This window comes from Fopius arisanus, unplaced genomic scaffold (assembly GCF_000806365.1).
Source record: "Fopius arisanus strain USDA-PBARC FA_bdor unplaced genomic scaffold, ASM80636v1 scaffold00010, whole genome shotgun sequence".
Classification (NCBI taxonomy): domain Eukaryota; kingdom Metazoa; phylum Arthropoda; class Insecta; order Hymenoptera; family Braconidae; genus Fopius; species Fopius arisanus.
The window spans coordinates 1,205,873-1,229,656 of NW_011887749.1; the positions used below are offsets into that span (position 1 = coordinate 1,205,873).

At 33.5% G+C, this 23,784-nt stretch overlaps 3 protein-coding genes across 3 annotated transcripts in view; all 3 read right to left on the reverse strand.

Moving 5' to 3' along the window:
* The window catches only part of LOC105262719 (uncharacterized), a gene marked incomplete in the record, with an annotated part of 11,473 nt that extends 2,960 nt beyond the window's left edge, over positions 1 to 8,513 (reverse strand). The window contains 14 exon segments of the mRNA XM_011298440.1: positions 52 to 176; positions 251 to 559; positions 1,063 to 1,226; positions 1,279 to 1,449; positions 1,604 to 1,610; positions 3,536 to 3,824; positions 4,313 to 4,428; positions 5,096 to 5,260; positions 5,337 to 5,548; positions 5,785 to 6,179; positions 6,570 to 6,694; positions 7,241 to 7,546; positions 7,906 to 8,069; positions 8,318 to 8,513. Coding sequence (XP_011296742.1) covers positions 52 to 176; positions 251 to 559; positions 1,063 to 1,226; positions 1,279 to 1,449; positions 1,604 to 1,610; positions 3,536 to 3,824; positions 4,313 to 4,428; positions 5,096 to 5,260; positions 5,337 to 5,548; positions 5,785 to 6,179; positions 6,570 to 6,694; positions 7,241 to 7,546; positions 7,906 to 8,069; positions 8,318 to 8,462 — 2,693 coding nt within the window.
* Positions 8,514 to 8,854: 341 nt separating this feature from the next.
* Positions 8,855 to 11,419, reverse strand: LOC105262662 (ejaculatory bulb-specific protein 3). The gene is made up of 3 exons (XM_011298360.1): positions 11,163 to 11,419; positions 10,134 to 10,221; positions 8,855 to 9,843 (listed from the first exon to the last, which is right to left on the reverse strand). The coding sequence occupies exons 1-3, from the start codon at positions 11,386 to 11,388 to the stop codon at positions 9,735 to 9,737; spliced, it is 423 nt and encodes a 140-aa protein (XP_011296662.1). The 5' UTR covers positions 11,389 to 11,419; the 3' UTR covers positions 8,855 to 9,734.
* Positions 11,420 to 15,163: 3,744 nt separating this feature from the next.
* On the reverse strand, positions 15,164 to 21,090 carry LOC105262663 (glutamate receptor-like). The gene is made up of 10 exons (XM_011298361.1): positions 20,608 to 21,090; positions 20,386 to 20,549; positions 19,802 to 20,113; positions 19,361 to 19,485; positions 18,531 to 18,698; positions 18,221 to 18,456; positions 17,277 to 17,488; positions 16,383 to 16,663; positions 15,386 to 15,717; positions 15,164 to 15,303 (listed from the first exon to the last, which is right to left on the reverse strand). Exons 1-9 carry the CDS (start codon positions 20,750 to 20,752, stop codon positions 15,417 to 15,419), a joined length of 1,944 nt encoding a protein of 647 aa, XP_011296663.1. The 5' UTR covers positions 20,753 to 21,090; the 3' UTR covers positions 15,164 to 15,303; positions 15,386 to 15,416.
* Positions 21,091 to 23,784: the final 2,694 nt, after the last annotated feature.

Genomic DNA, 23,784 nt, shown 5'->3' on the forward strand with positions numbered 1-23,784 from the left:
ACCGTTTTCCCTTCGAATGTTTCTGTATTGAATTGTTGAAAAAGAACTCACGTGAAGTTGAAAATATCTCTCAGCAACAATACCAAGGAGTAATGGTAACGACTCATTGTGTCAAGCTGTCGGTTTATCGGAGTCGTTATATAGGTTTCGAAATCAGGTTTAGGTGGATTTGTCAACTGTGCTGACAACAAGAGATCAATTAAATCAGTGTCATTCGCTGATTGTCATCGTAATAAAAAGTAGTACATACAACAATTGAAAAATTCAATGGCAGCAACTGAAAATTTCCACGGCGTTTGTATTTATATTGTGTCAAGACATCATTCAAACCAATTTTGAAGATCCATTGGCCCTTGTAGGTGATGTTGTAGGCACCATTGTGACGATAGCTCGGATTATAAACGTCGTAGAGGACGAATTTATCTTTCTCTCGATTCGCAACTGTCATCTCTGTATCCACTGACAGAGGAAGATGTCTCAATCTGTCATTGGGTGGGGCTGAAGCCCCAGTAAAGAGCAGCCAGAGATAGGTTTCATTGAACGTCAATTTCCTTGAAAACTACTTGTCACGGCCAGAAGAAATCATAAAAAATTGATATCAGAAAAAATAGTAACTTATTTATTTGTGAGCATATCTAAATATCTTTCAAACTAATTACGTCAGAATAATTTAATCAAGTGAACTTTACAATAAAAAACTAAATAACTTCTATCATTTAAAATTACTCCCCACAATATAATTACCGGTTCTCTATATTGTTTTTGTTTATCGTATTAATTCACAAAATTCCCACGATCATTCATGAAATAATCTCAGCACACAAAAATCACTTTCATTTATAAATAATTTATATTACTGACATTCCTGTAGCTATATATATAATGCATGTAAGGTAGTGTATAGTGGGGGGAACAACGGTAATCTATATTTGAAATTGTGATCCATTTGAAGTTATTATTTTTGTTGTGGTTATTCATTGAAGTCGTTTGTGTATGAAATTATTTATGTCTGGAATTTTCTCGATTCAAATTGTTTAAACATAAACCCATTAATTTCCTCACCTCTTCCAGCACAGTTCCACTGTCCGAACAATCCAGATCTAACATGACTCCAACATGAAAATAATTTACTTGCAAAATTTTGATCAAATCCATTGTAGATGGGATTGGAATGAATGAAACGGTCATGTCGAGTTGCATGACATTCCTCGTGAAATGGAAAGCATCTGTGAAAAGAATATAATTAATGATCAATACATACGGGTAATGACTCCTCACCAAAGTCATTCCAGCAGGCAAAAACAGTGATCTGACGAACATTATTCGCCCGATAGTAATCTCTAGTAAATTGCTCCAAGATTTCATCACAATTTACTGAATGAAGCAGAATCAAAATCACCATGAGTTTCATCATGGACTTATCTCCTTCACAATTTGAAATGTAAAGTTCTCACCCATTCCATCTGTAATTTCAAACTGTGGGAGTCTAAGTCCAAGCCCTAGAGCTCCATTTGAATCGATAGTCAATGGAGTTGCCTAATAACGGACCTAGGATGATGTGAGGCATCAATACAAAGGGGGTTATTAAGCATTGTATGTTTACTAGCAACCTGTCATTGGAAACCACACGACTCAATCAACTTCAGTGCAGCTGCTGTAACGGGTGATGTTACCTATCATCAGTGTGTTTACCTCTAAACACTCGATAAATATTCCTTCCGCATTGAAACGCATGCCAGATAATTCTTAGCAAATGAATTTCTCATTGAAATGCAAAGGAGACATTGCCATGAAAATAAAAAATTATTTTCTCAAGTATATTTACTAACCACAAGAAAATATATTTGGCATCATATTAATCATTATGTACATATAAATTCCTGGATATAGCTGTACATGGCCAGTTGTAAGTTCACGCGAGAAGCAACAAATTTTGTTAAAAATAAAAATGATATATCTGCCTGTCTTCTGGAAGTGAACGGTAAATATATTTGACGAAAGAAGTTTTATTAGTGTGACATTGTCACTTTTAATGCGCTTCACGCTTAGATTTCTAGTCTAAACGGATTTTTATGAATAGAATCTATTGATGCGATGTCACCAGAGATTCAATTTGCTGTATCCATTCATCATTTAGTCAGTTCCCCCGGGAATAAATGAAGAGCGAATTATGAATTGGAAAAATAAATGGAATTTTTTAATTATCTACGGCTTTCATGACTGTTAAAAGTGTATTTATCATATCGGTTAGTGTCTCAAAGAGAAAATTATTCATGAAAGAATCAAGGAGAGGAAGGCTAAATAGATTCCAATGAATAGAATCTGTTGCGAGAATGTCACCAGACGTTAAAAAAGCCGCATCCATTAATCATTTAGTGAGATTATACGAGAATCAATAAAGAGAAAATTTGTCTCTGGAACGTATCACACGGAACATAAATGCAGTTTTTTAATCATTTACGGATTTGATTATTTTTAAGAGCGCATTTATTCTATCGATTAAGAACTGGAAGAAAATGAGGAATAATGGAGAATATCCCCAGCATTTTTCAATAGAATAGATATTTTATTCTTCACCTGGTTGACCCTCCAATAATTTTCAAACAATCATCATGAAACGTAAAAAGTTGAGAATCATTTTCATCTCCAATTCTAAATAAAAAACAATACAGGGGATCATTCCTGAAAAAGCTATAATTCATTGATTATCGGGAATTTTTAAGACATCATCAGTAATGCACCTTAGGGTTCAGAGCTTTCAACAATAGACGGAGAATTGATATTGAATCGATAATTTGTAGAATCCCGCACTCGCATTGAACCCGGCAATTGGCGGTTTTCAGTTGATTTGCCATGCAAATTGTATAGAATGTTAGTGTATCCCAGGGGTTCGAAGCGAATGATATGCGGACAATTGTATTTCAAAGTCACTCACCTGTGATTACGGTAAGAAATCGAGAGGGGGATTTTCGATTGCCCGCGCATCCACTTTAATGTCAGTAGAATTTCATCTGTCATCGGTGTTTGCTGAGGGAAATAAGAACTAGTGATGTCAAAACAGTGGATAAATGAAGAATTGTCCAATTCCGCAGATGATGCGGAAACAATCTCAAGAGAATTCATTAATGTCCACTTAACCGTCACTTATTGTTTCACGTAGCATCTTCAGATTATTGGCAACTGTCGCAAGATTATCATTCACTCGCCGAAAGTACAATGAATGAGTTAAAATTCACTGATTGTTGGAAGTGCATATTCATCAATCATCTAGACGTGTCAGCATTTCCAGTGCCTTGACTGATGAGAGTCATGCTCAGCCATTTGGAGATAGAAATTGAGAGACCATCGTCTGAGTAATGAATATTATCTACAACGCGTCAGAAATAATCCGTAAATATATTTCTTTGACATTTCTATTTTATCTACCGTAAACGAAAGACTTGGTACGACGATTATGACATGAAACAAGTAGACCATGATGACCATGAATAACTTTACTGTACCGATTGCACTATAAATTCTATCAACACTATTAATAATCTTCTGTGCAGGGCTCAGGTGTTGGATTAGTTTTAGTCGCTTGAGCGGAATATTCTTCCTGGGAGTTGTCAAGCCTTTCAGTCTGATAAAAATACAAATACTCTATGCCCAGTATGAAGATCGAGGCGGTGATTCCCATGAGAAGAAGGAAAATTGCCGGGACAAATTGTTCGAACTTGACAGCTGTTGGTTTAGAGTTGTGGGTCTCGGGGCATCGAGGACGGGACGCATACCAGATCTCTAAGGTGTGAGCAGCTAAGCCATGTTGAATGATTTTTCTTAGTCTGAAATTAATCGAAGAAGAGAAGGATTTTTTGGTCATTTTTTTAAAAATATTCTGTGAACTGTAAGTTATGTTATGAATAATATTACGAAAGGCTATTTTTTTCCACTTAAGATCATGATCATCAAGTTCAACAAGATCACAAAGATCATAATATGATCTGGTTGTCCCTCAAGTTATTTTTCATATAATTCAGTCCGACTCAATTTTATTCTTGATTCATGCTAGTTTTATTATTAATTGGAGAATAAATTTAATTTTTCAGGACAATTCTCGACAGGCCTTATACATAGCTGTTTGTCTATTTTTTAATTTTTATTAAACTCCTCACTTCGGATGCTTGAAAGAGTTGTATTACGATTCTCTTCACTCCCATTTTTGACAGATATTTAATAAATTTATAATTGCACGTTCAAACTACATATGATGACATCGAGTGCATTATAATCATGGTAGATCGGGCAATTAAAGAATGGGTTAAAGACCTACCCGTAGATTATGAGTTTTGTAAATGGCGAATGCTTGGCTGTCACCATTGTAACTTCCCGTGCGGGATGTGATTGAATTTCCTGGAGTTCACATATTTCGTCTTCGTGAAAGGTATCCTGGAGACAACCAATTAAGCAACATTAATGACAGGACGTAAATAGACAGTAATTAAGCTATTATCCTTTTTTTTCAATGGCTCCAGCGATGAACCGAGTATTTTTATCGCAATTATTAACCAATTAATCGTATACATTTCCAGTTCCTTACATTGACACTATTGACAAGCAACAATTTCTCATAAAATTCAAAAACACGTTTTAAAGCCCAGATTATCAAGTTGATGTTATAGAATAATGCAATGATGGATCGATATGGAACAATACAATTATGAAGAAATCGGGAGTCAGCGCTGTGTTACTACAATTGAAATGTGTTGTAATGTGTGAGACAGTTTCTAATATAAAAAAGAGAAGGGAAATCAATCTGGAAATATCGCGAATGGCCGTAAGGGAAACGAATGTACGTGCGGAGCACACGCAGACGATCTCGTCAAAATAAAAGGTAAACATTCTCGAATAGCCCTTTTTATTCCGCAGGTGAGCGGTTTTCTTGTTTTTTATATAATTTTTCTATCGAGAGATAGCCAGCATTGAAAATTGTTAACCATTTTCTTGAAAATTGAAAATTTTTTGCAATATAAAATAACGGATTTATTCTGAACCAGCAGTGTTTCGCAGGTTTTTATGAAATCATTATGGTAATAATCCTAAAAAATATTGATACCTTGATTAATTTGTAAGCTGGTGCGGATTCAGTATAAAACGCAAATCCTCCCTTCTTCACTTTCCCCATGCCTTCTAAAAGAGGAACGAATTTGTTCTTCGGTGTGTTCTCGTGGGGCTTGATTTTCTTCAAGTACAGTTCTTTTTCTTCTGCAATGGGGGTTGTCTGCGACAATTAAAAGAGAATATCAAAATCGATTCCGAATTCTTCCAAATGCTATCATAACTCGAAGGAAATATACCCTGAACATGTCAGGAGCCCATGCAACATCTTCCGCCCCAACGTCCATGTCACTATCAGTCAAATTTTTAACTGTTGTGATTGTATGCGGAGGAGTTGTGAGAAGTGACCCAACAATACTCGCTGAATAAAATTGAAATAACAGAAGACCCCAAATGAAGAGAGACAGAAAGACAATCCGCCCAGAAATTATTTGTGGATCGTCGGCAACTCCTGAAAATTATCCAAACGAAAATAAACGAATTAAAAACAGAACATAAAATAATAGAAACTTAATTTTTTCTAGTATTAGTTTCAGTATTTAATGTCAAGAAAAAAATAATATACCGCTTTTTCTTATTCCGACATTCTAATTCAGACAGATTGATTTTTGTTTTTTTTTTTTAATAGAAAATAGATAAATTTGTAGAGAAATGTAATTATCATGTTATTTGTATTGAAGGTCTCACCTTGCTGAGAAAGAGCTGCGACTGTAGTGAGAGTTGCCTCAGATGCTGGTACCACCAAAGAATTGGATTTGGCGTAGTGTTTTTGAATCCTGATGGTAATCAACAGAGAAATCCAGTAGACGATGCTCACCACGAGTATCATCCACCAAAGTTCATTGGCAAAGGGTTTCAAAAAATTATTCCGGAGAGAAGCGCTGCTGGGGTGTCGAAAGATGAAGAATGATCTCACAAGCAGTGTTTGAACCGTGAACTCGGCGACATCATATCGCTCGGGTCTGTATCGAAATGGTGATGCACTGATATCAACTATCTTCTTCGCCATGTCCCCGAGAATTCCGTCGAAGGTCTTGTCTGGTCTCATGTAGCCCCAGGAACTGGCCCGATGCAAATTTATGCTTTGGGATTAATTACACACGTTAATCGGAGTCCATCACTCCCCAGGGGAGATCAATGAATACGAAAAAAAATCTTCTAATGAGTCATTAAGTGGCTCTATTAGGCAGTAATTGACCCAATTCATGTTAAATTGAAATAAAATCACACGTACGGAGCATGTTTCATTGATTATTAGAAGCAATTGGTGAAACGTTGATTGCTACCAATTGAGCCAAATCATTAATTATCAATTAATAGCATTCGGAAAATGATGTTATAAATGGTGTACAGCATTTGTGGAAGGCGTAAATGATTATTCACACTTTATGATGTAAAGTAAGAGAGAAGTGGAGCGATTTAGTCAGTATTGGAATGAATTTTTGATGAATAAATTGGTTTATTGTACTCACGTAAAATTGAAGATATCCTTTAATATTAACACAAGCGCATAATGGTAACGATGCATCGAATCCAGCTGTGGATTTATGGGGGTTGTGATGTAAGTCTCTAGATCCGGAAGTGGCTGATGCCTCAGCTGATATAAAAAAATATTGCAGCAAGTGTTAATTTTTTGGCTTTCGGATTTGTTTCGTTTTTGAAGGTATGATTATTGTTTACCCGATTAATATTTATATACCCAATGGAAACTAATAGAAAAATTAATAAAATCCCATTGAAATTTTGTAGTAAAAAAACCCTATCAATATAGGTTGAGTTTATTTTTCACTAAACGAATATATTAGATATTAGAAAAATCGAAATAATAATCATAATAATAATGACAATAATAATAATTTCACAAGTTATTGTCATTACAGTCTCTAGGCGAAATACTGTAATATTGTCTGGGCAGATGCAGAAGGCTGTCATCCTTGGGTCTCTCCGGCTACTTAGGTAGCACAATTTAGGGCTGCAATAGAGCTTACTCTCTGGTTGGAGGGAGCGCTACTCTAGTGCGATTAGGACTATTTTGCATCGCTTAACTTAGTGAGAGATATTGGAGATGATGACAGAACCCTCGATGACCGTTCAGTGATCTCTTTCAGTGAAAATCAGTGATAATGTTGGGAAAAATACTCACGGTTATCGAAAAATTCAGAGACATCTGATTGAAATTGCGGCGCGTGTACTTGTACTGAATTAATTCATTGATCAGTCCATCTCTAAAATTCCAGCGGCCTTTGGGGATTACGTGAAATAATCCGTTGTGACGATAGCTTGGATTCCAAATATCATAGAGAATAAATTCGTTATTGTTACGTATTCCAGCAGTCATTTCGACGTCTATCGATAGTGGAAGATGCTCCAATCGATTGCTCGGAACTGATGGACCGGTTGTGAGCAAAAGCCATATATACGACTCATTAAAAACCAATTGATTCGAGAACTGGAAAAAATTATTTATGAAGCGATTGCCATAAATTATCATCACCATTAATAAATTAATGTATGATAATGACCGATAAATATCAAGTAGAGAACTATTTTAAATGGAAAATTATAATTCATAAAATTATTATAAATATAATATTACCAATTTTTAAGAATATGTTACACAGGGTTAAGAATTTGAAATTTCTTTTGGAGTCTAACATCTTAGAAAATCAACTCACTTTCAATTAATATTTACACGTAATTTCATTGACTTCGTTAGTTGTGCTAAATGGAAAATGATAATACGATGCAAGTGCGTTTATATAATTATGGCAATAATCAACTATTGCGATTTAAAAAGAAACATTGTACCTGATGTAGGACGACATCACTGAGAGGACAATCTAAATCTAGCATGACTCCGATACGATAATAATTCACCTTGAGAATTACCTCCAGATTCATATTTGGAGTTATCGAATTAAATGAAACAGCTGTGTCATGTCTCATAATATTTTTCGATAATTGTAGCGCACCTAAAAGTCAATCGAGTTTCATTCAAATTTCGTTGCAATTAAAAATATATCAATCGATTTCTATAATATATTTCCAGAATAAACCAAATATTTCAATGGAATATTCGCACATAGCTGCAATAAGATAAATATTAAACAAACACCACGACTTAGGAATATATCCAAAAAGAACTGACAACTAATAAAACGTAAGAATGAAACAGAAAAAGAAATGGAATATAACACTAATACATTCGTAACCAACATACCAGCATCATTCCAACATCCAAAAACTACGATTTGGTGGACATTAACTGATTCGTAGAATTCTCTGATGAATGCTTCCAAATGTTCGTCTGTAGTGACTGAATGAAAGAACAACAACATTAGCAGAAAAACTCTGAATGTATCCATTTCTCCACGGGACAAAGCGTCTGGTAATGGCTCTATTTCACTGGCCCCTGAAATGCTTCAGGTGAAAATTCCGCGGCTGTGCGCATATAAATAATAAAGGGCAAATTAGGGAGAAAGCATAGGATTAGAAGGAATTGTATGTTATTTGGAGAAAGCTCTGTATTCGGACTTTCCTTTTGCTCCGCGTGCATCACGCAAGTCCAAAAGCTCCGGGGGTGGTGCAGCTTTCACCCCAACTTTCACCCGGGTCTTGCTTTCTCCCATTCATATTTCCAGGGATAGATTTCTCTGGAGGGATTTACCGTTGGGGATAAATTACAGGATGACGAAAAATTTCTAGAGGAATACTGCATTTTTTCTTTTAATAAATAGAGTCGAAGGTATGAGAACAATTTAATAACTTCATATTTAAGAATTTTTTGCCCATATTTTCTCATCCCTCAATATTTTAACAAATTTCTGAGAAATGGTTGATAAAATTGATGAGAAAAAATATGTCGATCCCTTAAAAATTCCTAACAATTAACTATAAAAAATTATAATAAAATAAATAATAATATTTTCATGTTTGATTATTATTCAATGTCTCACGATGTTCTAAAGCCGTGAAAGAATTTTCCTGTACTTTCTTGTTAAACTTTTGCAAAAACTAACAAAACTTGACTAAAATTTAGAAAAATGGACGTACGATCATGAAAAATAATGAGTCATTGAATAATGATAAACCACATCTGTCGATCTGATCCATGGTTTTCCAGAAATTTGCAAAACACGTAAAGAATGGGAAAGTATCAGCAATAACTCCCTAATTTAATAAGTCATTTTCAATTACAATTATTGTTCACAGGTCTCTGGGAATTTATGAATAATTAAGAAAATTCCTCAGTGAATTTTTCTCGTGATAATACGAAATTTTCAAATCGATTCCCCATAAATTTTATTTTAAAAACTAGTCTTACTTTTTACTTATCCGAGAGAATTTCTCTCATCGTACATTAACCAATGACTCGATGGAACTTGTAATCAGATTCCATAAATAAGAAATAATATACGATAATGAATATTGAGATAAATAACTGAAAACTCGTGGGTAAAATTGAATTATAAAACTGTGTATTAAATAATTAAATAATAAAAATACAAAACTCAACAAATAACTATAAAAATAGGGAAAAATAAAAGTACCGAATGTGAAATCATAATAAACAGAAGGAATGAAGAAGCGACAACGACGGAATACACAATACGAAAAAGAAAGTCTTGATGCAAATATCACGTGGTATTGTTATCCACGGATGCGGAATGATAGTAACGTCGACGATATTTTCCATCTGGGTCGTATTTATTCGCAAGTATCTCGAGTTTCTTCGGCATATATTCCCTAGAAAAAAGAAAAAAAAACGAGCAAGTGATAATATTTGTGCTGAATAAAATCAAATCGATGGAAAATCCGAATCTATCTTTCCATATCTTTTTCAGTTATGCAATTCACGATGAACGGAACAATTCACGATGAACGGAACAATTTCCGGTCTATCGTGAATTGTCATTCACCTCACTTCACCTCTATCCATTTATTTCCAATGATATGTCTATAATTGATTGGATTACGCACGAAAGAATGAATGAAGAGACAAAGGATTGCAGAAAATACAAATAGCGAAGGTTTACCTCAAATATTTTATTACATATATTGCACCTTCTTTCTGGCTCTTTGAGCATTTAGCACAAGCTGTTTCCAATGCTTCCGGTAGAACTCCTGAAAAAGACAAAAAAAAAATGTTAATCTGCGGATTAATCAATTTTTTAGTTGCAGGATTTGTGTGTAAGACGAAGAAGTGTACAATTAAATTTTTTATGGATTGAAAAAGTCATGTAATGCATATTAACACCTCCTAACGTTTTCATATAACTCAATTTATTGAAAATGTTTTTACGGAATTTCCTTGGCATTAAACAATCCAGGAACAGGAATTGAGAACAAAAAATTGCTTTTTTAACGAAATCAGTTACTTCCACAAAAATTAGAAATTCAATTTTTGAATTTAAACGAAATGGAATTTCTCTTGAAAAATTAACCACTTTTAAATGATTAAAAATAATTGTTGTTTCAATACTGTATTTTTTGTTTGAATATTATCTAAAAATTTCAATAAGAGTCACAACAATATTAATAATAAATTATTTAGAAAATGGGCATTCCAAATAACTATCATAATTTATGTATTGAAGTGAAAGCAACTTGCTGAAAATTCTGTAATAAATAAACTAGTATTATGACCTTGAGTGACACCTCCCACCAAGCGTAAATCCTCGCTGGATAATTCAGAACTCAAAATTATCATTCCAAAGAATGATTTGTATATGAGTGTTCGGCAAAATCGTAATTTCGCATTACTAAAACAAATTCTAACAATTATAAATAGTGTACGATAATCGATATAAAGTAATCATTTGATTTATTATATTAGTGATCTAAATAAAGCAAAATATAATATAATATAATTGATATAATCTGACAGTAATATTACAAAAGTACCAATTAATACCGATTTCTGAACGAATTGAACTGTTTTTTTCCTCTCATGTAATGCCAGACTGCAGTTTATTTTATTCTGTTAATAATATTCTGAATAAGGGCAGAGACAAACGTTGGGGGAAGCAAGAAATATTCAAATGTTTAATAACCATTACACTTACTTTTGAGCTCCTGTCCATCAGGTGGACAAGGTCCCTTTCCCATGAGACATCTGAAGTAATGGTGAAGGAGTCTCTTATTCTGGAGAATTTCATCCAAATTCACTTTATCCCATCTTGTCATGTATGTATTCCTCCTTGGCCATGTATAACATTCGGTATCTCTTGCTATTGTCACAACAGTAAACAAAACAAATATGAGGACCGGTGTAGTTGCTTTAACTTCCATTGCGCACTCGAGTAAACTGAAGGAAAGTAACCGACACGATTTTATAGGACTCCTTCCTTTTACGCTCACACCTTCTTATTCTATCCTCATTTTCGTCTTATTGCATTCGTTCTGATTTCAGCCGTTTGCATTAATTGAATCGTTTGATTCGTTTTTCACTGAAATTTTTAAATATTATTCTAATATAGTCTAGGTATTCCACTGCTGTCCGCAGTTACTGTTCTCACCGGAAAATAAATCGGGAATTAATATTGACGATTGCACCCTGAAGTATTACAAATCCATATTATTATGCGACAAAATAACGCAAAAAAATATTAACATTGTAATAATTATGAATTCAACTGTCATCAGGGTTTATTTCATTTCATTTTCATTGGTTTTTGGTCATTTTGTTGTTAAAAATTGCCCAAATTTGTAAAAATTTATCATTAAAATCACTGGATATCGTACGGATCGCCTGGAGAACAGGAAATCGAATATACGAATGAAATATAATAGGAAATATAGAAAAAAATCTCATTATACACAATATATATCACAAATAATTAAGAAAATAATAATTTGCGTATTTACTTCCATCTTTTAATAACAAGAAAGCCTCACATTTCAGGAATGCGTGTATACCGAATATAATATTGCAATATAATATTATAATTATATCCAGAAAATTTCAATAACATTAATAACATGTTGATAATATCTTGTTTCTTATTTTCCCGACATAATAGTCCCTTTCCATAATATTTGAGAGAATAGTATCTTGTCCATTCATATTTAAAGGTGTTATCAATATGAATAAAGGGGTATATCTTAAAAAAATATTCAATGGGAAGAAACCCATGGATATGGATTATTCCATTGAATATTTCCAGTATAATCTATTCATTCGAAAAAAACGAGCAGGAATCCAGGAATTATCAATTTTAAATAATATATTGCAAGAAACAGTCGTCTTAAGTGTCTTAACTAAAAATTTGCCTTCCTAATTAGGAAATCAATGAAACAAATGCATTTTCTTGTTATATTTTGTGTTAATATTATCATTTAACTATTTATTTAAAAAAGTGTCACCATTTTTCTTCAGCCGGAAGCTTTCATTTTATTAAACAAAATAAATATGTCCCTTTTGTTTTCACGGTCTAATATGGAAAATTCAAGGAATTTCAATATGTTTGAATAGAAAAATGTGAGTTTCCACCGAGTGACTGATGTAATTGTTGGAGATGCGCTGGAATCTGGATGTTGATAATAGCTTCCTCAGCAATCGTGTGTAATTAAGCGTGACGACCTTGCAGAGGAAATTACATCTTCGATTGTCTTGGTAGATCTCTGTTTGCGGTCTGTGGAGCGTCTGAAGGCGGGTTATCTCCGCAATGCTGGATTACCACATTGATTCCTTTGTTGATCCTTTTGGTATGTAATTGAGAAGTTGTGTACTCTGGAGTATTTACATGGCTGAGGGCATGTACTGTTAGAAATCGTTCAACTTCTGCCAACACCGTTTCCAGATCGCACTCTCGACCCACTTGCGGATGTGGCCTCGTTTTTCCCACTGGAGATGTTTCATTCGGGATTCTTTTCAATTTTATCGAAAAAAGAAAGTAATTAATGATTTTTTACTAGTTGCGAGGTCGGTGTATTCATTTCTCTCGACCTTTCATTTTTTTATTTTCGTTATGGAAAGTGAAATAAAAATACATTCCATGACTTTGCTGATGTCTAAGGAGTTGTATTATTGTTTTTCCCTGACATAACAATTACATTGGAAGGATTAACTGCAATCGATGAGAATTAAATGTAATTAGCAGCTCCGCCATTACATGAATTCAACATTGTGAACTTAATGTGAGAACATTTTTAGTTTTCAATAGATGAACCCACTTTTTCATGTTACTTTAATACAAAAATAATTTATTAACATCTATAAAAATAAATAGTTAAAAAAAAAGAGATAAAATAAATTAATTAATTAATAAAATCATAATGTTATTCTTATGTCGGTCATGTTGCAGATACGGCCTGGTTATTCTGAATATCACGTTTCTAAATATATTATATTCAATCTACACTAAAAGAACGAATCTGAAATCTATTATCGTTTTTTAAAGAATTTTCGCAGATCCGAAAGAAGGGAAAATTATGGGTTGGGAATAATTTCCATCGTCAACTACATTGACATGAAATATGGAATAAATTCCTTTGCTCTAATAATACTAGTGTTTCCACTTATGTAAAATAATTATCATGTAAACCCTTTTTTTTGCAGTAAACACTTTACTTTCTCAAATTAAAGTTAATACAAAAACGAAAAATAGCGGTTGAGCCATACTCTTAGAAACTTCATAGCGCAAAAAGGTCAGAGCGTGAATTGTCGGGGCATACGATATTGTGAATATCGAAACTGGCACAGTGTCACAGAATTTCAACTAATTTGAATTAATTTGTTCCAGGAAACTATTTATTTTAATCATGAATAATATCTCGAATCGATTGCTTTCTAGTAACTAATTCCCCCTGGAATATTTGGGTTTTAAATATTGCAAGAAGAACTAGTTGGTAATTAATTATCGATCAGGAATGAGGAAAATTTACCAACCGAACATCACTTCAACGGAAATTGTCTTTACCAACTGTATCGAAGCTTGTGCTGATAAAGCAGGAGACACCCGATATTTTCGTTTTTTATAATAAATATTTCTTAATATTTTTTTTAACTGTTACAGAACACCGACAGATTCAAAATAATTTCATTTTTGGAGGTAATATACCAAAATGTCAAAACCATTAATGTCTTTGTAATGACGGTGAGAGGTTTAAAAATAACGGGCGAAAAATGCTTTTTTTTTCTGAGAGAAGAAATCATCTGCAGGGGGAACCCCCCGTCTACCTCGACATTCAAAACATCTCAGATCATTCTTTCTCCCACCATTGTGACTGATTGTGCTCTCTAATAAAATAATCATTCAGAATTTTGTCGGAAAATGAATTATCGACATCTTCTGAAATAATCTCACAAGGATGAAGAGACATTCTAATGATTTTGCCATGGCCTAAATTCCTGAAATTTTAAATCCTCTAGGATTTTACATGAAAAATCACTCTTTCATGTGACGTTGTGTTAAATCTCCGGTTATGATTTTCCTGAGGAAATGTAGATGCGTGTATGTGAAGTACAAATTTCGATGCCTATGTGATATTTTATGCAAATAACGACCTTCAGGCTGTCATTCGACATATCCGTGATTCAAGAAAATTTAGAAATGATAGATCGATTCCGAACGATAGCTATTAGGGGGTGGTTATCAAGTGTCATTGCCCTTCCGCCGGAAGTTCATGACTACCTGGGCCTCAGTTACGCAATGAATTTGTCAGGGATACGAACTCTCTCTTCCGTTTGTCATCGGACAATTGAGAATTGCGGATTAAATTTATTTATGTGATAATCCAATTGGTTGTGTACAAATGGCAGTTTCATTGCAGGCACTGCTAACTAATTAAATCACTCAGTGATCACCTAAACACTGCGATCATTGATTTCTTTCTTCATGAAAATATGGAGTTACCGGTTATTGGTTTTAATGTGATGAGGAAAAATACAAATTTTTAATTAATGTCGTAATAATAGTGTCGACATATCAATTTGTTTCCATTTTATTGAATCTTGTATTTAAAATTCTATGAAAAACCAAGAACTCTTCATCCGTTTTTCAAATCTGAATTTTAGTGAAATAAATGATTTGAAGGAAAAATCAAGAATTCGAAATTTCTTCGGATTAATATTGCATATGAAACAACATGCAAATATGATCACGATAACAATCTGATAATTATAAATGTGAATATTATTAATGTGGTTATAATTTCTATTAATTTGCTAAAACACCAGTTCGAATTCCTTTGTTGGGAACAGTCCTGAAAAAAGCAGTTACATACCTTTAAAAAAATGACTAGTCGGCTCTACAATTCGCGAAATAAATTGAAATTGATTTCTCACCCAAACAGGAGCTTTTCAACTTCAACCCAGTTTATCTGTCTGGATCATCAATGTAAATCTTGTCGATTCCACTGTCGACTGTCGCGACAGAGTCAACCTCATCTTCAGATTTTAGATTTGATGGATGTAAATAACGCAAGAAAAACATCTCAATAGTCATCATCATCATTGCAAACATGATACCACTGGTGAGAAGAAATAAAGCAGGACTGAATTCGGTTAGGACGACGGGAAGAGGATTTGCTTTATGACTCTCTGGACATCGGGGCCTCCGATGCATCCAAATGTTTAGCAAACGCTGGGGTGTACCTCGCTCCATCACGAGTCGCAATCTAAAAGGCAATTATTCAATTAATTAATTCACCGTGAGAAATTTATCCACAAAATTATTGCAATTGACACTACAAATATGTCGCACTGACAAGTAGAAATTTTACCAGAATAATTCCACTAAAAATTACATAACATTGAGTAAATATTCCTAAATTTGTCTAATAAATTTTCAATGCATGTGTAAAAATTGCATTTGAAATTTCATCGGTGCATACACTGAGAGAACATATTCTTTTTTCCATGTGGATTTATTTGGCAGAAATATTTACGTGTCGAACGTTCTAGTTCTCCAGCCGCGTTATCAGAGACGATCCTGATTAGATTTTCATTATCATGATCAAGTCCTCGAGGATGATCACGCTTGATAGCACCTTGAGAGGATTCCTCCGATGGTTATTAATTTCCAGCATTGTTATTTGAAAAATTGTCAAGTTTTATACATCTTATTATTTACGGAGAGGATTCACTCAAAGTTGTAATTAACATCATCATCTTCGAGAGGGATATCATTGTTGTAATTGAAAACTAGTGAGATCTCTTGGAAAAGACTCGACTGGAAAAACATAAAAATAAATGATCAAATATTCCTCTTAAGTACATGGATATTCATAAAAAATATATTTCTTTCTCAGCGCATCTGCTAGATTAAAAAAAAAACAATTACCCATAAGTAATCATCTTCTTGAATGGAGAATGTTTTGCTGTTCCAGTGGCCGTGTGTTTCGGTGCCATTAGCTGAATCTCAACTAGGTCACAAATCTCGTCATCAGTGAAGGTTTCTTCGATGAATTTGTAAGCTGTGGCGACATCCACTTGAAAGGCAAAGCCACCCTTCTGCATCAGTTTAATACCTTCCTCAGCTGAGAAATATGGCTCTGCCTTCCGCTTCGGGCTGACTGCTATTTTCTTACGGTAAAGCTCCAGGACGACAGGATCTGTTGATGTCTTAAATCCACATAATCATTCATCAATTTCGTTATTCGATAATTCGATAGGCTCCGATTTTCCCAAAATAGTAACGCCTCACTTTAGGACTTGTTATTTAGGGCACACGGAGAGAAATATTCAGTAAAAATGATGAGGGAATTCAGGAAATCCAGAAGAACAAATCTATTCTTCGATAGTCTTACAGGAATGGAAGAAAATAAACTTGGAACGTTCAGTAATTTCTCAAGTTGATCAGTGGAAAAAGTACAAAATTGTCATGTAATTTTATTTATTCGGATGAAATTAAATGACAATTACATGCTTTTTTTTAAAGAAAAATTCTGTGTTCCCTAGAATTTCTCAATTACTGGGAAAAATTTTTGAAATAACTTATTTTATTTTTGACGCAATAAATCGTGGAATTTACGGTAATTTTCTGGTAATTTTGATTAGATTTTTCTTTCTGTGTACGAAATGAAAGAAATCATGAACTCCACAAAAATCCACATATCTAAAATGCAAGTGCCAGTAAATTTATATGCATTGGCTTATGGTCGGTAAATATGTTTGGCAGACGGAAATTTACTAAGCAGGAGTCATTTTTCTCTCAGTCCATACGAATACGACATACTGCGAAAAAATCGTGGTTGTATGCCATATCTTCAATCCCAACTTCCAGATTGCTGTCGACGATATCCTGCAGCGTTGTTATCCAATTGGATGTTTCTGATAACAATGATCCTACGATGCTGGCAGAGTAGAACTGATACAGCAAGAGACCCCAGAAGAAGAGAGATAAGAAGGTAATGCGTCCAGAATAACAACGAGGACCATCACTCAATCCTAAATTTTTTTCAACCAATCACAATTAATTCAAAAAAATTTCCACACATATATTTACATAATAGCTTTTTTCTAAAAAAGATTAATTAACTATCTTTTAAATATTTTTATCCACACAGGGCGTCACATTTAAAGAAATGCATCTCAATATCTGGGAAGGGGTGCAGGCGAGAACAAAAAATTTCATCCAGAAATAATGGACCTCTACGCGGTCCATCCTGCAAGCATGAATTTGAAACCGCAGCATGATAAAGGCAATAAATGCCCCTCTAAAACGCCATAATTTTTGTATGGAAAATTTGTTCGTTGTTTCCTCCCTTTCCAAAATATTTGAAAGCATTTTTTTCGAGGCCAGTTTTTAGCTGATATCTCGGTATCGAAGCAACTACGGGAATTTTTCATAAGAACCTTTTTTATAGAGAAGGATGAGAGGTACAAAACGATATAATTAACAAATCGTTATCTGCCTTAAATTTTAAGATATTAGCGAAAAGCCGGCGTCGAAAAAAGGCACTTATCCTGGTTTAGCACTTTGCTCCAGAGTTAAAGACAATATAGTTTATTTTAAAGTTAAAGACAATATAGGAAATTCATAGAAAAATAATTGGATAGAGACAGTTGTTAAGAATAGCTGGAGGGAGAAAATCCGCGGAAAACCATTGGACATAAAAAATAGTGTACAATTTATGACGTTATTCATCAACAATACGGAAGACTCCAAACTCTGATTACCTTGTTGGCAGATGGCTGCAGCAGCTATTAGTATCGTTTCCGATGCTGGGTGAGTATCAAGAGTGTTACTAGGTGTTCGAGGATCAAATTTATTTTCTATTTTCACAGTTAAATAGAGAAAACCCCAGAGTATAACACCAAATACTGCGATCCAGTACCAGAGTTTCATCTCGAAGGGTTTGAGGAAGGGATTGCTCAAATTATTCTTCTTTGGATGACGGAAGAGAATGCAGGGCCTAAATCCAGTGCGAAATATCATTATAAAATACGAGAATTGCTTATAAATTTTAATTTATTGTTGATAAACCACCTTGCCAACCACCCTTGGACGGTGTATTCAATAACATCTATTCTTTCAGGTTTAAATTGAAAAGGTGTCGCACCAAAATCAACAATTCCTTTAATCATGTCTCCAATTATTCCATTGAACGATCCGTTGATTAGGTACCCCCATGTTGTGCCCCTCGATAAATTCATTCTGTCTTGTTTAGGAATAATTAAAATTAGAGAAGCGGAAAAATCTAAGGAATATGTCAGGAAATTTTCTTTATCCTTTTTTTCTGTATAAATTTTTCAGGTAGCATATTGAATTTATTCAGATTGAATTTTTGATGATTTTGGATTTCTGCGAATTGATAATTATGTAAATATTGTTAAACAAATGACGAACTACTGCTCTACTTTTTTTTCTAATAAATTAGGAATATTCTTCCGAATAGTCGTTTATAAGTATCTTAAAAGTTCGATTAAATCTTATTGTAAAATTGACTTTAAGGACTCGAAAATTAAAAAATTCAAAATTTATATTTTCATTGTATGTTTATATCATCAGAAATTCATATTCTCGGCGGAAAACGACAACTGAATTAAATTTTAATTAGTATATAGCGGTATAGCTCTCAGTAATAGTTGTGTATGAGAAAGAAAATGATCTAATTTCACGGATCCATTAGCTTCCAATCGGAGCAGAATTTTGAGAAAATTGCCACACACAAACATACAGAGTGACAGGCACACTCCAAAAACTGCATTTTCGGACTTTTTAGGACATAATGCGTCAACGTAACATGAAAAATATAAAACTTAAATTTCAAAAATTACAATACTCCTCTACTGAAGAAAATTGTTTTCCAGACTTACGTGAAATTGTAGTAATCTCTCAGTTGTCGAGTTAGAGCGAAATTATATCGATGCATCGTGTCGTAATGAGGATTTATTGGATTGTGAATGTAGGTTTCATAGTCAGGAACTGTTGGATGATCAATCTGAAAAAAAACATCCACCAATTCCCCATGAAAAACTAGTGATCCTAACTAAAAATATCAATAGTCCGATGTAATCCATGAAATTTCCCCTTAAAAATCTTTTTTAAAATACAAAGTTATTGAAAACTGCAAGAAAATTGCAAAAATTCTGATTTTTCAGAGATAACATTTCTAAAAAAACACAATTATATTTCGCTACCTAGAAAAAAATAAAAATATACTGTAAAGAGTTCTTATACCTAATTTATAAGAAAGAAATGTTTGAAAAGCATGTGGGCAATTTGATTTGCAATTCTAAAAACATAAATTTTCTCACTGCAATCGAGGCATTGAGACCAAGACCGTAAAGATTACCACGGCGTTTGTATTTATACTGCGTCAACTGAATGTTTAAACCATTTTCAACATTCCAGTATCCCATGAGAGTGACATTTAAGTTGCCTCCATGTCGATAACTAGGATTGTAAACATCGTAAAGTGTGTGTTCTCCATCAGGTGTCCTCAATGCTGCTGTCATCTCCGTTGCGATATTCAAAGGAAGATGTTCAAAATATTTGGGCAGCTCGGACTTGATCGTGAGCATCAGCCAAAAATATGACTCATTGTGACGTAAGTGTTGACTTTGAAACTGTAAAATAAAACATGTTAATTTATCATCACCATTTAAACTTAGAGTGAAAAACGAATAAAATGCAATTGTGACTGGAGCTTTATTCCCATATATTTCATTATCTTTTCTAACACGTTAATTGGAATCTATATCATAATTTGCTTTTTCAATTTGTTATTGATGTCTCAATTCCTTGAACAAATGAACGAATGGCGAAGAAGTATAAATTCATATTCAAAACCGATTAATTATTGAGACTTTCGGATGAATAAAGAAAAGATCGTCTGCACCTGATGAAATATTGTTTCACTCCCTGAGCAATCCAAGTCCAGAAATATTCCCAATTTATAATAATGCACTTTCAAAATTCTCTGCATGTCCAAATTGTTCTGAATAGAGATGTACGACAGGTACCGGCCATCTTTCATCAGTGATCTCGAAAATTCCAGAGTCTCTGTAAGAAATTTTAATTTTCGCTTTAATTCCCTTTAGTTTCTTCTGAAGACCAATACCTTCAGCACTCCAGCATCCAAAAGCGACGATTTGTCGAATTATGAGGCGGTCGAAATAGTCTCCAGTGAATTTCGCAGTGACTTCATCACTTCCTACCGAACACTGGAGTAAAATAACGATGAGAATTCCCCACCTGGGATGCATTAGACTCCGTGTAATTTCGATAACTGTCACATGCAGTTGGGGCCCTTCGACAAACGATGTCTCATCTCGTCGATGTCATATCATTAGAGTCTATACCACGAATTTCTCTCTAACTAGGTATTGAAATAATTTCAAATGCTAAGCAGCAATTTGAACCGTAATAGATTGCTTCGTGCGAACCCTCAGATGTGATATTTTATTTTTAACGATACAAACACAATTGATCAGTCGCGACTATTCCCTTTTATCGTGTACACAAATACATAGGAAAAATTTTAAAAAACCCATGGATTGTGTTTCTGATTTATTGTGAATTGCTTACACTGCTGTCGGATATATGGTATGCATATATTTTGTAGATTTTTTTATTATTTTTCTTGGCCACACGTTATTTATTACTATTATTCAAAATTTTATTAAATTCATAAAAAATATACATATTACATGAAAAATATACTTTTTAAATAAGTGGAGAATTGCCATATCATTACAAATATTGTAGTTAATTTTCCTAATAAATTAGTAATACGCTTCAAAACGGTTGTTTGCAATAATTTTGAAATTTCGATAAAATCTTATGGAAATACTTTATTGACACATTTTAAGTTCTAATAAAATGCAATTAAAGCAAAATTATTGGCGACAGTCCCATAATTCAAATATTTCCAAAAGATAGATTTTCAACAATTTTTATGATGTATTGATACTAATATTAATTTTTAAAACCATTCAAGTGTTTCAATACATTTTTTCTACAATTATCTTTAAAAAATCATTTTGCACTAAACTAAATTTTTCGAAATTAATAAATAGATTAGATTAAGGGCCTGGTGGACTATCTATCGAATGTCATCTTTTGTTTAAATTTTATCTTTTTAGCCTAAAATACATTAACATTTGGGATCAAATTTGTGTTGCGGGAGCTACTCGAACGGCTATAAAAAAATAATGAAAAAAAAGAGAAAAAATTACTGAAGGACGCTAAAAAGCGATATTGTTCAAAAGCGATCAACCAAGTTTACAAAAAAATAATAAAAATTACGCAGCGTACCATTGCTCTCCAGAAAATTGAATGACAGCTAGATGCAACAGTAAGCTACGTATTTTTTATTATTTTTCAGCAAACTTGGTAAATCCCTTTTAAATAATATCGATCTTTAGCGCCCTTCAATAATTTTTCCTCTTTTTTTTCATTGTTTTCATGTCCATTCAAGTGCTTCCCGCGACACAAAATTGATCCCAAATTTTACTGTATTTGAAGTTAAAAAGATAAAATTTAAACAAAAGTCGACGTTCGATAGATAGTCCACCCGGGCCTTAAAATTAATAGCAATGCTTAGGTTCGAAGAAAATGATTTTATTTCACAGATACTAGAGCGTCCAATGAAATTTAAAAGATACCACATACATGCCCACGAACGGACACGATTAAAAAATAGCATTGCATTGCATTTTCTGACTTTGTGGGTCATTAATAAGTCGATATAACACAAGAAAAATAAAGCTTGGATTCCAACGATTGCAATGCTTCGATTTAAGAAACAATATCTCGACATAAATCGAAACGATTTTAGATATTCCTCATATATTCATCAACTAGCACTTTATCAACTAGCAACACATTCGCAAATTATCATTTGCTATCTTTAATTCAATGACAGAACAAAAATCACCGGATGATCAGTATCGCATTGTAAATAGATATTTAAACAATGAAATCTAGAAAAAATAAATGATTAATCGATTATGACAATTTTTCAAACGATACAATATCCCTAATATCCTCTCCTTTAATATATAAGAAGAAATATGAATTTTGCCGTGCAAAAGTTACAACATTAGATATGTCAGCTTGGATGAAATTCAAATTACGCGCGCATATTGGGTTCTCTGCCGTGTAATGATAAATTGTAGTACAAGGCTGCGAAACGCATCATTTTAGGAACGTGAAGTTAGTCTCTTGAGACTTCACCGAGTTGACGGCAAAATTACGGGCTGGGCATTAACAGTTCGACCGTGTAACACATGCCATTTTCCTATTCAATTAGATGATGAATTGTAGTTTCTTAATATAATTACCCAAGTCTTCCAAAAAGTCCATCGAATTCCCCGGAATGATGAAGACATTATCTTTCCAGAAAAATTTATTCTGCCCAACACAGAGATAGTCTGCCAGATCCAAACGAGTATGTTCAAAGTCCAATTGACAGAAGACTCGATATTTCAAAAAGATAAATTTAAAAAAATTGACTCAAACTATCACAATATGACTTTCCTGAATATTAAATTTTCAATTCAGATCTACTTCAAGAAATGAAGTGATTAATTCTTTAAAATTCTTCTATTGTAACTTTTCTTTAACATTTTTTTTCTCAATCAATTTTTTTGTTTTTCTTAAAACCTTCTGGAAATTTCTGTTTCCTGTGAATCTGCCCTTTTTTGTTGACATCGTTTCAACTATTCTTGGATTTGATTTTATTTTTAATAAGTGACGAATCAATTATCTTTGTGTCGATGTCACGAATAAATTCTCGGAGGTAATTGTTGAGGGATGATTTTGCTCAAGGGGGAGGCATGACATAATTGTCAACTTCAATGTAAAATTATATCGATCATAACGAAACGTTGAACTCGAGTTGCTGTCCTTCGTGTCGGAAGGAACCCGATTAACAAAAAAAAAAATCACATTGGACAAGGTATTCCACATTTTAAGGTCATGAACCAGAACCTTGACAAAGATGGCGTATAATGACAGGCGGAATTGATCCTTCAGTTTGACATTCACATTTTATTTTAGCTGTAGGTTTCGAATATCGGTTAGTAGTCGATAACGGTCAGGGCCCTTGCAATCAGAGATCCCTAATGATCATTAAATTTCGTAATTATTCGTGGGGGCATAGTTTAGTGATAGAAGCTGAAATTCTCTCAAACGAAATTTTTTTCCTATTTTTTTTCAATCGCCATTATAATTATAAACCTATCACAACCTTTTCACAATTGACTATTGTTATTATTATTATTATTGTTACTAT

Coding starts and splice junctions, on each gene's coding strand:
- LOC105262662 (XM_011298360.1), bottom strand. CDS start 11,388: ATGGAAGTTAAAGCAACTACACCGGTCCTCATATTTGTTTTGTTTACT. Junction 10,222..11,162: donor TGATGGACAGGAGCTCAAAA/GTAAGTGTAATG, acceptor TGTCTTTTTCAG/GAGTTCTACCGGAAGCATTG. Junction 9,844..10,133: donor TATGTAATAAAATATTTGAG/GTAAACCTTCGC, acceptor TCTTTTTTCTAG/GGAATATATGCCGAAGAAAC.
- LOC105262663 (XM_011298361.1), bottom strand. CDS start 20,752: ATGCATCCCAGGTGGGGAATTCTCATCGTTATTTTACTCCAGTGTTCG. Junction 18,457..18,530: donor GTCCAAGGGTGGTTGGCAAG/GTGGTTTATCAA, acceptor CACTGGATTTAG/GCCCTGCATTCTCTTCCGTC. Junction 17,489..18,220: donor TGCAGCCATCTGCCAACAAG/GTAATCAGAGTT, acceptor AAAAAAATTTAG/GATTGAGTGATGGTCCTCGT.